Genomic DNA, 18,411 nt, shown 5'->3' with positions numbered 1-18,411 from the left:
AGCGTCAAACACCTGAATTACACTGAAATTTTTACACGCTTTTGTTACTTACGTAAACATTGTTTTATGCTCATTATACATAACATATCGTACTGATGATACAACTCTGTAAACCTCAGCACATGAAGTGGCTATCCTTTATTCAGTGGAGATACTGAGCTGCACTTTTCAACACTGAATAAGAATTTGCCAGCCGCGGTGGCCGAGCGGTTCTAGGCGCTTCAGTCCAGAACCGCGCAACTGCTACGGTCACAGGTTCGAATCCTGCCTCAGGCATGGATGTGTGTGACGTCCTTAGGTAAGTTAGGTTTAAGTAGTTCTAAGTTCTAGGGGACTGATGACCTCAGATGTTAAGTGCCATAGTGCTCATAGTGCTCAGAGCCATTTGAGCCAATAAGAATTTGATACGATTGATATCATCAGATTTGAGTTGCACTTAGAAACAACAAACAATTTTGTTCTTGGGATCACAGTTAAGTCTATTAATGAGACATAGCTGAGCACATAAATGCCTTTCCACAGAATTTCCTCAACCCTGTAATGTGTAGATCATTCCTGGAGAATGATAGTGAGGTGAGGCCATGCATAATTATCCGAGCGGTGCGTAGTATCTATTGTAATGGCTATTGTTTACTACTTTGATTCTTTTGAATTGATAAATATGCTCCAACAAGAAGTCACTGTAAATCGAAATGAAATGTATGTCAATTTATGCTAGAAATGAAAACAGAATCTATTATTGTATGAATGTTATATGAAGCATGTATAACCAAACGAAAGTAAAAATGTGTACTCGCATAATCGGAATCTCTTAATGTAACAAATGTACTAAAACAAAATGACAAGTAATGATCCTATCCACAAAAAGGGGAGAGAATATGTTACAGACTATAATGTATATAAGCCACCATAATGGCATGTCAGCAAATGAATAGGTTAAGTGTATTTTGTAATTGTATTTTTTATGTTATGTGTATATTATATGGAAAGGACACTACAAAAACTATGTAATGCAACTGTATGAAAGACGCTCAAAAACAAAGAGCAAAAACGTACGAAACAAGGCTGCAAAGTATTAACTGCACGTGTTAAAACAATAGGGGTGTGCGTGTCGTAAACTAAAACTGGCAATACTTTATGCAGCATGAATTTTATGTGCTCGACTACGTCGTAAAAGCGGCAATGAACTTCCCTTGTTGATGGCTGTCAGATGTATGGCTGGTCTCCCCACTAACTAAGTGGGAGCGACGAGGTGAAATAAAATCCTCGAGCCGCTGATATGGAAACCAGTTGTCACCGCATCGAAGATTTCACAAAGGATCATGCCGCTGAACATGAGCTTCACGAATTTGTGCAGTGAAAGCTACTGTAAATGCATGACACTCTTGCCTCGTACTGAACATGTGAGCGCAAACTGTGACAATAAGGGACAATGGACCACACGCGCATACTTAGCAACCTAACACTGTGCAGATGCTGACTAATAACAATAGGACTTCGCGGTTGCAGCAAGCACTTTGTTAGGAGAGAAAACTGATATATGTATGTGTTAAAAGAAGCTGACATCCCCATATAAATCAATAACCATTCAGGACAACTCCAATGACCAAAAATAAAGGCCAGGATTATCAACTTTCAAAAAGGGAAATAAGTTCAGACACAATACAACTCTGTATGACGTCAGTGGATAGTGTGGGACAATTGTACTGAATCATTTTATTTTTTTGTTCTTTTCTTTTATATAAATTGAATGGGTTATAGACCCCCCCCCCTTCCCCCCTTGGGAAATTAATGAGTTGTTTTGATACATCATTCACTATCTTTCTAAAACAAAATAAGAACTATGCTCTTCAATTTATTTGTTCCTGTATCTTTACCTTTTTGTTTCAATAAGTGGTAGTGTTCGGACGTATTCTTGGACCCATTGTACAAGAATTATTAAAAATGTGTATCTCAACCACACATTAAAAATGTTATAAAAGGTTATTAGAAAAGCCAGTTATTCACACATTTAAAGGCATCCAATCCTATGTGTCGATCATTTTTTTCCTACATCCTGCATCAGGAGGTTTGGAGCAGACAAGAACAACTTACGTGATATCTGGAGGAGCAATCCAGCATCAATATTGTCATGATAAAGACTAAACACAATGAAATTATGTGAAGCAGTATGTAATACGAATTATGTATATTGACCTGGAATGTATTGATATTGAAGGTCTGTTGATATTGGTATCAGTTAAAGTTCACACAGGATTGTGTGCAGATACATAAATTATCTCCAAATTTCTTTCAACTATTCTTTCCTATCATTTTTTCTAATTATTCAAGCAATCATTATTAATCAATTTCCATCGTCTCCAGAAATACCCATTCAACATTATATAACGATAAGTGGTGGTAGCCATGTTGTGTCAGCATGGTCTCACTATTGCACCAGTCAGTCATGTGATAGTATTACGTCAGTTTAGGCCAGTTTTGTGCTAGAACTACATGAGATTTTGGTGTACGTTTTTGTCGAAACAAGTTAGTGAAGAGTAATTTCAATGTGTCAACTACATGAAATATACTGAATAAAATACAAGGCATGATTCAGAAGGTGTTGATTATTCATTTCCTTGACATCCATTTGATGAGAAACAAATGAAATTTAAGTATTCAGGTTTATACCCAGAAGCAGTGGAATATTATAAAATTGTCTGAGGAGCTGTGATAATTGTAACATTATAAAGTCTGGGGGTATTTTGCCTGTACTAATCTTCATCTGCATTCTCTTTCCTTTCTATAATATTGCCTTGAAGTTTACTTCCCTTGTACAGTCCCTCCACTACTCCTACCTATCAGGTTCCCCTTCATCACTTAGTACTGGTTTTCCATTTGAGCTATCAATATTCATACAGTTGCTTCCACTTTCTTAAAAGGTCTCTAATTTTTCTGCAAGTGGTCTTTATCTTTCCCCTTTCTTTTACAGGGTGGACATTAATGAAAACGGACAGACAGCAGGGGCAGATTCCTGACTTGAAACGGAGGAAAAAAGATCCCACGAACATGTGTTCAGAGGTGCATTGTTGCCAAGGTAGATGGCGCTGATGAATGAATGTTCCTCTGAACACGGGCCGTTGTGGGGCGGCAGGTGGAGTGATGTTAATAATATTTTGTGGCGGCGGGTGGAAATTATTGTTGTTATATAATGTTTGGTTTGTAAAGTAGATGAGATTCATTTCCCGGCCGATTAACCATATGTGGGGCGGCGGGTGGAATTAATTGTTATATAAATGTTCCTATTATTTATGCTGTCTTTTGCCGTTCTCAACACTGGCTCTCTAACTACAATATTGGCAACCAGATACTGATTAGCAAAACGTGAAGCCTGCAATTAGAATTCCTAGTGCCCATTTCATCTGAGAAATACGCTTATAGCTACAGCTTATAGCTCTGAGGAATTAGGAGATTGTCTGGGATTTATAATCAAAAACGATCCTGCAAAAATGTTCGCTATATTCTGAAAGTCAAAAAAGAATCCACACAATCCAACTACCAGAGCAGTTCAGAGTCTAATGCGCTGATACAACTATAACTGTTCAAATTAAATGTTTAAGTGAATGCTCGCCATAATTTGATTATAATGTTCATCAAACGCCACGCTAAATAATGGTAGAATGTTTGTCCCGCGACGGCACGTGAAAATACGACATATGCAAACTGAAGATAGATCATTAAAGTCATCTCAGAATTAACACTTCACTCGAAAATGATTTCATGGTTACGTGTATCCCGAGTAACTTATTACAACATCCGAGGCTGTTTATAGCAATGATACCGACGCGATGCGACTCCCGACACAGATGGTGTGCTAATCAGCATCTGGAGAGAACTGGGGCCTTTCTTCCTCGCACAGCGTTCTTATATATAAAGCCGCGGTGCGGACGACTAAGGGAACGCCTGATCAAATCGGCTCTCCCGACTAGCTGCTGGGCTAGTAATGCACCACTTCAAGTTATCGAATAAATCATCGCTTCCTTTGCTGATGGCCGATGAAGCTCTCAATTTAAATGTGCAATCAGCACACAGGTAAGTAATCATAATAAAAGTCTGACGTGGCTAAGTCAATTATTTTGGGTGAGAGAATTAATTTAATTACACTACGCGCAGTAGACGAGCTCTGAACTTGCCCTTTGGAGATACGCTATCACTATAGTTATATAGTTATTCAGTTGAAACTTCTCACATCTTTATGATTATAGCGGATCTCCATTCTACTTAAATTTAAACATCCTAGCCTCATTTATTAGCCTACTTAATCTATCTTGCTTCCTTAATTTTGAAGACAAAAACTAGAAAATATTGAATTTCAACTAAAATTTTAATTTGTGAGATCCAAAATACTGTTTCTACTAAATTATTATGAAAAAAGAATCTAAATATAAATTTTTAAGTCTCTAGCCCTTTTCTGTTGCGCCAATGATTTTTACAGAAAAACGTCCAAATTTCGAAAATGGTTAAAGTTATTGAACTGATATTCAACACATATTGATTTAGTATTACTCCTGACATGCTAGAAACGTTTCAGGTTATTTACTTGAGTTTTAAAGTATTGTGCAACATTTATGTCGTCAGAGCTAGTAACAGCAGACTAGGCTGGCACACAATGGAAAGACTGATGTGAATTTTATAAGACGTGAGTAGGCTGCTTCCCTACACCGTGTGCTGCAGGCTGTGTGTGTGTGTGTGTGTGTGTGTGTGTGTGTGTGTGTGTCTTGTACTGTAAGCAGCAGAATAGTCTGGTATTCATGTCGTGAACAAGCCCATGTTTGTGTACAGCCAAGCACATGAAAACGGCTCGACCAAGACAAGTACCCTCAGAAATATTAACCACATCACATAGCATTTCCAGACCTTTTTGGGAGCTTGTGGGATCAGGGGTCCTTTTAAACATACAGATGCACAGGAAGACAGCAGACTGTGTGTGCACCAGATTTTGAGAAGCAGGTTCTACAGCAGTTGTAGAATCTGGTCCTCCAAGTCTTGTGTACACACAATACAGCACCTCCCTCCACATTTGTCCGTCTGAAAGGACCTGTGTCTACACACATGCCCAAAGACAGCTTGAAATATTGTATAATGTGGTTGGGGTTTGCGAGGGTACTTGGTTTGACATGGTCATGCTGCCCCTCGAACATTTCCATCTGCTTGGCCGCACACAACACTGTCTCAGCTTGTTCCCAACATTAATACCAGACCATTCTACTGTTTACTGTATGAAGCGTCAATAGTGCAGTGTGCAATACATGACACATTGTCAGAGAAACTTTAATTTGTCAGCCCACCTACCATGGCAATGATGCATTTCCGGACAAATGTTCATAGGATCTTTTTTCCTCTCTTTCCAGTCAGGAATCCGCCCAGCAGTTTGTTAGTTTTATTAATGTTCATCCAGTATATAAGTCTACATCCTTACATTTTTACGTCAGCCACACCTTTTTAGTCTATATAGCACTTGCAGTCATCTCGTTCTTTTACACAGTTGTATTCCCTTTTGTGTGTTTCATTTTTTATGTTTTCATCTTCATCAATTAAATCCAATCTCTCTTACGATATATGAGGATTTCTACTAGAACTTATCTTTTTACTTGTATCATCCTCTGCCACCTTCACTATTTTGTCTCTCAAAGCTACCCATATGTCAACTACAGTATTCATTTCTCTTATTTCAGTCAATTGTTGCCTAGTGCTCCATCTGAAATTCAGCAACTTCTGGTTCTCACAACTTATCCTGGTCCCATCTTCTTAATTACCTACCTTTTTGCAATTTCTTCAGTTTTAATCCACAGTTCATAAACAATAAACGTTCGTCTGAGTCCCCATCTGCCCCCGAAAATGTTTTACAGTTTAAAATGTGGTTCCATAATCTCTGCCTTATTATATAATCTGAAATCTTCCATATTTTCCAGGTCTCTTACACTTATGTAACAATCTTTCGTGGGTCTTAAATCAAATTTTAGGAATGATCAAATTATGCTCTGTGCAAAATTCTACCAAGTGGCTTCCTCTTTCATTCCTTTTCCCCAGGCCACATTCCTCTACTATCTTTTTCTTTCTCCTCCTCTTCCTATAACCGAATTCCAAACCCTTTCACAATCAAACTTAATCTCTTCCTTAACTATCTGTATAATTTCTTTTATTTCATCAAAAATTTTGCATTCTCTTCGAAACCTACAGAGTTAGTCGGCATATAAACTTGTACTACTGTGGTGGGTGTTGGCTTCAGGTCTGTCTTGGCTATGATAATGCTTTCACTATGCTGTTCACAGTAGCTTACTTGCATTCCAGTTTTCTTATTCCTTATTAGACCTACTCCTGCATTACCCCTACTTGATCCTGTATTTGTAGCCCTGTCCTCACCTGACCAGAAGTCCTGTTCACCCTACCAACAAACTTTCTTAATTTCCGCTGTGGTAAACCCATAGTTACCAAGACATTTCACCATCTGCCCTCCTTGAGATCCATATGCTGCACCAGCCACACGTGCAACTGACTGCACCACGTGTGTTACTCGATGCACTGGGCTAAGGCTCACCAGCTATGATGTGGGGATTGACACCAGAGGCTCTACCATTAGCCTCCAGCACTAGATTACAACACTGGCTGTGCAAGCCGACTTAAAACTTCCACCATCAACATCAGTGATGTCTACACATCTATATCCATGCTGATGTGAGCCTCCCAGCTTCAGTCTATGCCATGCTGTAAATAGCTACTTATTGTGCAGCCTTCATGATTTGGATGTTGTTAGGCTCCTGACACTGTATTGCCTCTGGGCAGTTTCATACATTGAACGTTGACCCTTCGTGTGCCTTGGTCTACCAATAAACAGATGATAAAAGCCAGTGTTCATTTGTGTTGGGTGCCACAACATCCACTATATTATCTTCAACCTATCTATTTCCCTTTTCAAATTTTCTAACCTACCTACCCAATTAAGGAATCTAACATTCCACACTCCGGCCCATGGAGTGTTAGTTTTGTTTTTCCTGGTGACTACATCCTCCTGAATAGTCCCACCCAGTGATCTGAGTGGGGGACTATTTTATCTCTGGAATATTTTACACAAACGGATGCCATCAACATTTAATCATACAGAAAAGTTGCTTGCCCTTTGGGGAAAAAAAGACTGTAGTTGCCCCTTGCTTTCAACTGTTCACAGTACCACCACTGTACGAAGCTGGTTATGTTACAAGACCGGATTAGTCCATCATCCACACTGCTGGCGCTGCATCAGCTGGAAAGGCTTCTGCCCCCCCCCCCCCCCCCCCTTCAGGAAACACATGTTTGTCTCATCTCTCAACAGATACCCTTCCATTCTGGTGAAATCTACAGTACGGCTCTCTGTATCAATGAGGCATGCCGACCACCCTATCACGGCAAGGCCCATAGTTCGTGGGGGAGAAATCTTCACATTGTACGGATGTACACAGTGTGTCTCTCTTCCATTAGGACTGTGACTATGAACAATAAGAGTCACAAAATAATTATTTATCCAAAATAGTCTCCCCCTGGATCAACACACAGCTGAAATCGCTTCAAAAGTATTTTGAAACAGTTACTGTAGTCATTTCTTTGGAACTGCATTTAGTAATGCGGTACAGTTTTCCTGTGTGTCCTTAATTGTGTCATAATGGTGGCCTTTCACTGCCAGCTTTAATTAGGAGAATAAACAGAAGTTGGCTGGGGCCAAATCCAACAAATACAATGGTTAATCCTGAACTGTGATCTTTTAGCTAGTCAAAAACTTGTGCAGGATCTTCACTTTGTGGGTCAGAGCATTATCGTGGAAGAGCAACCAGTTGTAATGGAGGAGCAACCAGGAACCTGTCTCTCTTTATTCAGGTCGAATTTAACGAATTCTTTCCCGCAAACTGGAAACTTAACACAGAACTTGATGGTGTCTCACGGCTCCACCGACATTTTTCGATAAGTGTCAGACATAGTGCTACATTCACGGCAAGGACAGCAGCTGAAGTGATGCTAGCACTTTGACCTACACAACTGTTACTGAAACTTCAAGGATTTTATCACCACAACTAGCCAGGAGATAGCCTCGTAATCTGAAATTTTACACAAGCTGTCCAAATGGAAATGGGGCTCACTGTATATTTAGCTGGCATTTATATGCATATGTATAGTACGTGTAGATAAATGTGTTTAAAACAGTGTATTTTAAAAGAAATCGGCCTGTCTTGTAATATTAGCAAAATTGTTTTTTATTCTGCTTTAGTATTTACATGTCATTGTGTGAAGACAAATGAGTATGGTTCATACTTTTGCCCCCCTCCTTCCTCCTCCTGATAAAGGTTATGAGAACTCATGTTCCCAAAACAAGTAAAGAACTATCATTGCTTTTCAAATTTACTATTTTAAGAACACAATGTCTAACAGTCAGCAATAACGCGACCATGGCAACTTACTTACATGAACTCCAAAGTAAAAACTGTAAAAGGACTAGAACTGGTAATGAAGAAGCTAATATAGAGGCTGCAATTAGTTAGCCATATTATTCAGTTAATATCCTGCAATATCAGAAGTATAAAAATTTGCTTTTCCAATATAGTGCATGTTTCACAATATTTTGCGTGAAACAATGTTTAGTTCTTGCATTTTGCATCTGTGCCCTTCTGGATGTTGTTATGCACAATACCATTCTCAGAAAGCACAGTGTTATCGATGTCCTGTACCAGAGCTCATTTTTTAATGGGTCAAACGTGCCACACTTAATGACACAAGAGATGTAAATAAAGGCCGCTGGACAGAATTAGCAATTACCAAGCACTCTTGGAGAAAGGACCAGGCGGATAACTTAATGAAACAATAAATATCTCCTATTGAGTTATCTTTCAGGGAAGAACATATGAAAGAAGCAGTCTGCATCCACAGAACTGACAAATTAATTGAAGATGTCATCCACGTCCACACAACTGAAAAACTGATAAGTGACACTGTACTGGGTACACTGAGGACTGGGGTCTGACAGAGGCTGTACTAAAACCAAACTGCCTACAAACTCAACACGACCAGGGAAGTTCAAAGGTGTTTAGTGGTATCAAATTCGGCATCCAACCTGATGACCTGTTTGTGTCACCTTTCATTGGCATATGTCTATGACCCAAGTTTCTGCAAAAACCACATCTCACTATGAAATTAGAATGCACCTGAGATATCTCACCAACAGACAGCATCAGCACCGAATCATGACAGGCAGGTTCTCTGTTGAAATAGTGGAATTTTCACTAAAATTCAAAGCCAAAGAACATCCACAAGTAAAACTAACAATGTTGAAAATTTTGTCCATTGAATTACATCGACATAATGTATCTCCAACAAAGACATTCCACTTTTCTTCCTTAAGCCTAACACAATGCCAAGTGAGCAAGTAAATTGACAAGAAGTCTGTATAGCAACTTTCTCCAGAATTCTAGTTTGATTAGGCTACTGAGTCCTCAGACTTAACTGACTTTATTAAATAACTTGCAAAATTTTCAGTTACATTGCCGAAGATTTTATTCCTGCAATTGGTGATGGAAGAACATTAAAATATATTTAAAAATTTTTTGATATTTTATTTTGATATTTGGTTATAATACAAATCACATTAACTATGTTTAGTACAAAAATTAAGTTGACTGTACAAACACATACACCACACATAAAAGTGGACAATAAAAATATTCATCTTCTTGCACATTCATTCACAAACATACTCTTCTTTTCAACCTTTGGAACAGTGCAGGATACTTTCAATTTATGTCCGGAACTAGTTTTTCTGCTGCATCATACTCATGTGCAGACCACAAAGTTCTGCACAAAATGCCGCGCGTTGCATTACTACTCATTTCTCTTTTCCAAGCAAGTAACATCTGATATATAACCTGGAAGGCAAAAGGTGAAATTTTGTGTTACAGAGACGTATTCAAAAATTTGTGACTTTGTTGTTGTTGTTGTTGTTGTTGTTGGTGGTGGTGGTGGTGGTGGTGGTGGTGGTGGTGGTGGTGGTGGTGGGAGGGGGGGGGGGAGGAGGAGGAGGAGGAGGAGGAGGAGGAATGTATTGTACATAAGAAAGGTGTGCACACATCCCTCAAAGCAAATTTTTGTATCCAGGCCAAGAGTTTCTGCTGACATGATGTACACTGTTAAATCCACTGTGCACACATTTATTCAATAGGTTAAAAGCTGTTACATAACAGCAGTGCGCCTTTTACTTCTTGGCAAAACTGAATATTTGGAAGAAAAAGCCTGAAAGGAAAACTGACATTGGAGATATAAAGTTGATATTTCAACAATCAGTAAGATGCCAGGAAACTACATCTGCCTAAGATTATTTGCCATTGCAATTGCTAAGAATAAAACAAGAAGGAACAGTGTTCAAAATGATTGAACATCAAGGATTACTGTGAGGTAGGAGTATGAGTTATTCATAGCACAGAAATGATGCAGTTGGTAAAAGATGACCTGGACTTGACTGGGACAACATTTATTTTGCGTATGGCTAAGACAGACACATCATAAAATTAAATTACGTATACGTATGTACATATTGACACACAAGAAACTTAAGTTTTGTCTTTACAACTGAATATCCAGTCGGTGGGGCAACAATTTGATACAGATAAATAATTTTCTTATATTTAGGGGATGGGAAAAGGAGGCCAGGGCATGCAAATGACAATACCAGTAACATTACACTCTTCCAAAGTTATGAAATCCAGTGGTGATATAAAGGGAATATTTTCAATTTGGTAATTCATGATTTTTGCACATTAGTTTTCACATGGAATCCAAGTGGCATAGGCTGTGGCTTCCAACAAAGTTTGCTAATTCAGCAAAATGCTCAGATGGCTGATCACATTGAAAATGTATCTGAGAGATGAAGTTATGTATCTGTAATATATTTACATTGTACCACATTTTTAAGGTGGTGTCTTAAATTTGTCTGAAATCTTGCAAATGACGTGAATTAATGGATGGTCATCAACAGTTGTGCCTCTCTCACTGCATTTTGATTCACACTGGATGCTGTAGTTAGTAAACTTTTCTGAAAGTACACCTCAGACTGTCTAACAAAATGTACTTGTGATATAAATCTTATTACAGTCTACTTTCCTGGCAGAGAGTGTTCAATTATTGACTAGCTAGCACAGATGAAACTTGAGGACTCTGTTATAAAAAAGGTAACTTCTGAGACAAGATTTACTGCTTAACCACATTAACTTGATAACATCTGCAATGAGATGTAATATTATTAAGAGTGAATTAGCCATGGCTGAAGGTTTTGGAAATGGTAACACCTTCTTTGGCTATCTATTCATGAGACAATAAATGACCTCGTCAACAGCAAAACAAAATTAATTCATAACTTTCACATTTCAGTGGGGTTGCTCTTATTTCCCACTACACTGTCTTGGCAACCAAGCCAACATTTTCATTTCATGCAAACATGTTCATCTATACCATAAAAAATGACTTAAGATAAGCTTACATTTATGGACTCTATTTACCTCTTTCATGCCACTTTCAGTTTTATAATCTATCTTGAACTGATCTAGTTCACCATCACTGAAATTCAGCAGTCTGCCAACTCTCCTCCACGCACTGCCAACATGTGGAGCCACTGTATCCAGATCTTCTTCTTTGACTGTCTCTGTGCTCTTAAAGGTATCTGTAAATTATATCACTTTTTAATGCACAATTTTTTTTCTGTTACCTGTATTACAAGTTGTTTTGATATGATAGGCAAATGATAACATAAAATATGTAATGTTTATAGTAAAGTGTCCATATCTTTGAATAATCTTAAAAGCCTGTATCTTCTTCTTGTCTGTCTTTCTACATTACATAGTAGCTAAAATTTACACCAGAAATGCTTTATCTTTGCAGCCAGAGTTATTCAAATATGGAACCAATTCAAGGTAAAGCACATTGCCTAGTTGTTTGAGAGTTGTGGTCTATCTTTAAAGTGCAAAAAAGGTTTCGTATGATATTGGAATGCAAGGGATAAGACTGGTAAAAAAAAAATTTCACTATAGGGAGCACCTGCAACAACAGAAAATAGTATACACATGAAGTGCAGATTCTGTTTAAGTAGTAAACAAAAATAGAACATAGCTCTACAATTTTACAATATACCTAAAATAAATGTTAGTCCAGAATTTTTTAACACACGTTAGGCATTCTGACACTGTAACCTTCCACATACCTAATGCAGTAAATGATGTTCGAATCTAAGGTCCCAGGTCGTGTCGAAGTACATGGTCCCCTTTTATCAGACTACTGAATGATTATCGAACAACAATGGGTTTCTCATAAATAGATACATCCGAGTTTTCATCTTCATGAAAACATACAAATAAAATAATCCTATTTACCCCATCACCATTTGTGATGTGCTCAAATGAAAGCTTTTAGTCAGTCATTGGATACAGACACACACAGACAGTTAGGCCTCCATTTTCCTCATAATACCTCTGAATACCTGTAACTACATCTATTTTGTGAACTAAAATACAAGAACTTTGGGTTACAAGCCTAGCCTGTGGAATCTCCTACAACCGCTAGTCTGAAGTCAAACCCAGATGGAAACCAAGTAAATGTCAGAAATCTTGTGAGACATAGAAGTTTTAACCATTGTTTTTAGTATAAAGGTTTTACTCCTGTGGTAACAAATATGGCAAACTTGATTCTGCACTTTGCAAGAATCCATCACGCTGAGATCATTTCACAGAAGAGAAATTGTTATTTTAAAGTCAACAGTAACACAAATTATTAAAAACATAAGGTATTTTAATAACTATGCATTCTACACAGTATGAGGGTGCTTCTCACATTATTGCAATTTTTTGCCAATATCTTGTGACCTACTGCCAATTCAAAAATTGTTCACACACACTTATTACCAGCATCCTGCCTACCATTACATTCTAACATGATCCTAAGTATCACACTCATTCACACTGGAAGTTTCCTCCCTGCACATATTATAACTGAAATGTTTCAAAATTACATATTTTCTACAGCGATTCTAATTGTGGGATTAGGATATTCTACATGCACTTATCAGCACTCTTCAGACATCTACACCAAAGAACACAATACTGGTTCTAAAAACTTACTGTGAAATGTACTGTTCAACAGTTAAATAACAAAACAAAAGCCAGTATGCACTGACAGGCAAGCCAGGATTTACTGTTATATGTATATAAGGATAAATTTAAACTAGAATATAGAAGATGTGCTTAGTTGTGGACAGGCATCAGCCTTTTAGGAAGGCTGAAACATTGCTTCATGATCTTCATGATCTCCTCCTCCCCCCCCCCCCCCCCCCCCCCCCCAAACGTACAGTGTTGTTTCCTAAGACAACGCTGTCATCTGACTGGGGCAAGAAGTGATCCTGACTGAGGTGAATGAAATGGAAGAGATGTGGAATGGTGAATGGAGCAGAAAGGTGAGTGATCCAATGCAGCAGGAACCAAAGGGCGGGTAGAGGGGTTTAGGGTGGAGTAAGAAGTGCACTGATAAGTTGGTTTGGGAGCAGGTCAATGGAATGGGTTGAAAACAGGAGAGGGGGTTGAAACAAATCCTTGACAGACTACCTGAGACATACAGGATGTGTTGTGGGAATAATGGCTCTTTTGCAGGGAGTGTGTTCACCTGCCTAATTCATTGAAGTTGGTGCTGAGATTAGAATTAATACAGCATGAGTAATGGAGTGGCTGTTTAAGTCAAAACCGTTATGTTGCGCAGTATGCTCCACAAATGTGTAATCTTGAGTAATGTTAATCCAGGTAGATAATTTGCTCATAGTTGTACCTACACAGATAGCTGTGCAGTGCAGTACACGACGTTGCCACTTTCAAAGTGGGCTCCACACTTTATGGTGTATGGGATGCTTGAAGCTGGGCTAAAACAGGAGATGATGGGAGAATGTATGCGATAGATGTTGCAAGTTAGTCTTCCATACAGATACGAGACATATGATGGAAGTGGAAAGGGGGAGGGGGGGGATTATGTGCAAGAGTGGCCTAAGGAAAGATACGGAGACTACAGGTGGTCAAAATCCATTTTGGGGTGGGTGGGAGAGGTATTATTTTGAGAACTATTCTCTGCTGCTACTCATTCTTCTGCACCCCACTCATCTAGTACTAACCACCCCAAAACTAATCCTTTCCTCTCTCTGTACACAGTAACTCCATCACTGTTATTATGAACCACAGTGATCTTTTGGAGGACCTCCAGCAGCTCTCCAATGCACCACTTAAATGCCCTACTGGAGTGACTCAATTTCAAAAGTCTTACCATGAGCTTCAGTCTCTTCTCAAATCTCTTTCCAAAACTACATACTGAAGTCTGTCTAGCTCCTCACACCTTGGGCACAAAAATTGTACACAATTCCTAAAACTCATAAAACCAGTAACCAACAGGACTCAGTATTTTTTCCTCGACAGTGAGTGTTCATCAGAGGCAAGGGTATTGTCAGGTGTCTCCATAGAAGTGTAACAGAGCTGCTGTTATTGTCATATACATAAATTATATGGTGGACAGAGTAAGCAGCAGTCAGTGGCTGTTTGCTGATGATGCTGTGGTGTATGGGAAGGTAGTGGTGTTGAGTGATTGTAGGAGGATAACGTGATAATCTAGACAAAGTTTCTGGTTGGTGTGATGTATGGCAGCTAGCTCTAAATGTAGAAAATTGCAAGTTAATACAAATGAGTAGGGAAAACATACCCATACTGTTCAAGAACAGCATTAGTAGTGTGCCGCTGGACACCATCACAGGGTGTATACGCGGACACGGAAAAAAAAAAAATTCCCAGGTTTTTCCCCGATTTACTGGTTAAGTTAAGTGACAGTATATTTTCCCTTATCAATCCTTTCAATGGTTATGGTTTTACACACGGGCGTAAACTTTCCCGGCACTTTAGAAAACGAAACTCAGGGAAAAAGACACGTTTTGGAAATATCTTTGATGTGCAGCAACACATACACATCGTATTTTCGAATTACGAAAGTATACATTGGAATTCCACCAAACACTGCAGGTTACTTTCCGAATCATTGAAATCGAGATTGCGATGCACTTTTGTAAGCCAGTCATAGCTCATGTCATGTGATCTCGCCAACCGAAGACAGCGGATATTCAGAGCATAGGACACGTGATGTAGTTAGCCAACAGCAACATCACTGTTAAATAGCACGAACACCCAAACATGGAAAGTTAATAGTTTAAATTAATATACATAGTGCTGCTACAAGAAAAGAAAAAGCTTTCACATATAATATTGGTTTCTAAGATTAATAAGCTGCAAGAGAAGCTAAGCTTTCGCATTAATGTCGATCTTTTTTGCGTGTGTTACACTTTAAGATATATCACACAAATGTGCCAGTAAAATTTTTAATAATGACATAAATGTCTGATCCTCAGGGTTCGAAATTCTTCTAAATGGCTCGTTATCAAAGAGTTGATTTTTAAATGAGAGTCAAACGCTCTGATTTTTATGGTACATTCTTGCACATAGTTCAACTTATGTGAAAGGATATTTACTATGAAAGTAACGCTTTTCAAGCCACCATTCGCAATATTTTCCCGCAACCTGTTAGAAATAGGTTCATTTCAGCAGTTGCCAGAGAGCACAGACAACAGGCGACACCGCGCTTGCGCAGCTATCATGACGTAGGAAGCCCGTATGGACGTACATGTAAAACATTGAAAGATCATACATTATTTCATAAAAGAAACAAGACATCACAGGATACCCCCAGAGCATAGGAATTTCGTGAACCATATTAAAATGTGCACATTTAAAGTGCATACTTTAAGTGCACATTCGTATGTCCAGATTCCCAATAAAGTAGACCTCGACCTGACATTAAGCTTTCCAGTGTGGTTTTCGGGATGTAAGTTTTATTGGAGCACCAGTACTGTATTACATCATGTTTGGTTCTTTATTATGGCATAATGCAATACATGCTACAAAATGAAAATGTGCACTTGAAATGCAGCAAACAGTTGAAACTAGCCAGTACTGCGGAATAAAAGATTTGTTTCAAATACATTGACTGCCTCTGTGGAAAAGGTTAATAAAAGTCAAATTTCTTTATCAAACAGACAAAAATAACTTCATTGTTCTGCAAGGCGATTAATGCTTGACTGTCAGAAAGGTGGAAATAAAATCTGAAACTAATGACATATTTTAGCCTTCCGTAATTATGTGAATGTATTTTAATTCACTTGATAGCTCCCGGCCACAGAAATTCACTTTTTTTTTCATTTAACATGAGAGTAAATGAATGGGAAACAGCAAACTCACTAAATTTAAACACGGATCATGTCGAGACTACCTACTGTAACTCAGATTGCTCTGCGCATCAGCCCCGGATCTATGGAATTTGCAAACCGGATCAAAAAAATTTTCAAAAGTATGTTCATCATGTAGCGCACATCTTTCTGAAAAGGCTGAAACATAGAACGTGTGTTCGAGGAAATGTAAGACATATTATTTGGTTTTAAGTATGCCAAAGTGTAGTGCCACGCCTCTTCATAAAGCATTCTTCTACCGCACGTCACTGTATTTCGCTCTGTGGAATTGAAACGTGTATATTTCGTAACTGATGCCATCAAACTATATTCAGAACAGTGGAAATTGAAATTTCCAGTGGTGCCTCTCCTGCTCCCAGTCTGCCTGTCTGACAGCCTGCCCCTCTTTTTTTTAAAAAAAAGAACACCTCGCGATTAACAGCGGACGGGATTATTTGTAATCGGGAGAACAAGAACTCTTCATAAACATTTGCACTCTTCGTTGCCTATTAGCTAATAACTTGCTGTTTTGTGTGACATAAAATTAAATATAGGATACATAAATCCAACAAAAACAAGAGATAAGCAAGAAATTACACATTTCTAGATGCGACGAGGATTCTCCTGACAGAGACATTGTGTACACTATGCACACATTAAAAAATCAACTTATGGTTCATTCAGAAATGAACTTAAAATGTGTTCAAAAATGTTAAAAAACCAACAGGGAAGCGTTTCAAAATCATATGAACAATCGAGAGACAAACGTGCACTGGATGCTAGGTGCTTTGTGAAACAAGTTTTTTCCTCAAGAATATGAATTTGGCACCCCCTTTTCCCGGTAGCATCTAGCTACTTGCTGCAACTGCTTGCAGGGCCAATGGCCACATTCCTGTAACCAGAAGCGGGAGAATCTACTACTCAAACGCAATTCAACTGCGCATGTGCATGAGCCCGCTCGTAACTGCTAAAATGAATGTAATGTAAGCAGGTAAACAGTTGTGTATTCACACTCACTGAGGCAATTTGTTGTTATGAAGTACTGCATAGTCTTCCTAAGGCCTTTGACACATTTTGCTGTTGGCAGACGCTTGCCTGAGCACTGTGTGTCGTCGTCGTATATGGCACATTTCCTTTGCAATTTAAGTTTTTTTTTTTTCCCCCTCCTCTCTCGTTCATGTTTTATTACATAAGTATTATTCTGCAGTAGCGGGATACAGTAATATCCTTTGTTAGAGTATCGGTTCTTACCAGTCAAAATTACAAAAATTTAACTAAAACAATGAAAAACTCCCGGAATTCTAAAAAAATTCCCGGCTTTTTCCCGGATGAAAAAATTCATGGGTTCTTCCCAGATGACCTGCAACCCAGGGTAAATTTGAACCTCCAGCGACAGGCAACAAGCAGAAAGGTGACGAAGAGCGTGGTGGCAAAAGAAGTTCTAAGCTCACCAGCAGGATGAGCATCAGTCATCGAGAATCAGAGTATGCAGGACTGACGACTTGTTCCCGGACTAGGGGGACATAACACAGAGATGCTGTTCTCTTACGGAGGGAGCAATGTCGCAGAAGAAGCTGAGTAGCAGCGTCGTGTAGTGGTTATGATATTAAACTATTGCATGGATGGTTGTGAACTCAAAACTCACATGGACTGTACAATTTTAATTTCTATATTCAGTTTGAGTATATTCTAGAAGTATCCACAAATGGTAAAAATCATTGTACTGGAATGTTCTGTAGCTGTATATATACTGTATGTGTTCTGGCCGGAGGCAGTTCGCTTCGCACTCTTGTATGTGCAAGTGCTGAATAAACCTTCGTTAAGTGAAGCTAGTGTTCGTCATTCATCTAATTACACCTCCTACATGACAATATGTTGGTGCAAAATCAGGTGCAAATTAACATTTTGGGCATAGGAAATTTGACAGGACCAACAAAAAACGTCATAAACGGCGGGGAAAACATTAATTCCGGGAACGTAAAAGCAGGGTTGTACTGTATTGTTTTTGTATGTGCATTTAGTATAGGCATGTTTCAACTCTAACACCTGCCAGTGAGTTTACAGAATGT

At 38.7% G+C, this 18,411-nt stretch overlaps 1 protein-coding gene across 2 annotated transcripts in view; it reads right to left on the bottom strand.

The window, feature by feature from the left end:
* Nucleotides 1–9,591: 9,591 nt before the first annotated feature.
* Nucleotides 9,592–18,411, bottom strand: part of LOC124616168 — a 35,403-nt gene continuing 26,583 nt past the window's right edge. For both annotated transcript variants that reach the window (XM_047144448.1, XM_047144450.1), the window contains exons 4-5: nucleotides 11,550–11,710; nucleotides 9,592–9,923 (exon numbers count right to left, since the gene is read on the bottom strand). In XM_047144448.1, the coding sequence (XP_047000404.1) occupies nucleotides 9,792–9,923; nucleotides 11,550–11,710 (293 nt within the window). In that variant the 3' untranslated portion in view covers nucleotides 9,592–9,791. The remainder of the gene's footprint in view (nucleotides 9,924–11,549; nucleotides 11,711–18,411) is intronic.

Source organism: Schistocerca americana, chromosome 5 (assembly GCF_021461395.2).
Source record: "Schistocerca americana isolate TAMUIC-IGC-003095 chromosome 5, iqSchAmer2.1, whole genome shotgun sequence".
Classification (NCBI taxonomy): domain Eukaryota; kingdom Metazoa; phylum Arthropoda; class Insecta; order Orthoptera; family Acrididae; genus Schistocerca; species Schistocerca americana.
The sequence above is the reverse complement of the archived record's forward strand: the minus strand, read 5'-3'. Positions and strand labels throughout refer to the sequence as shown.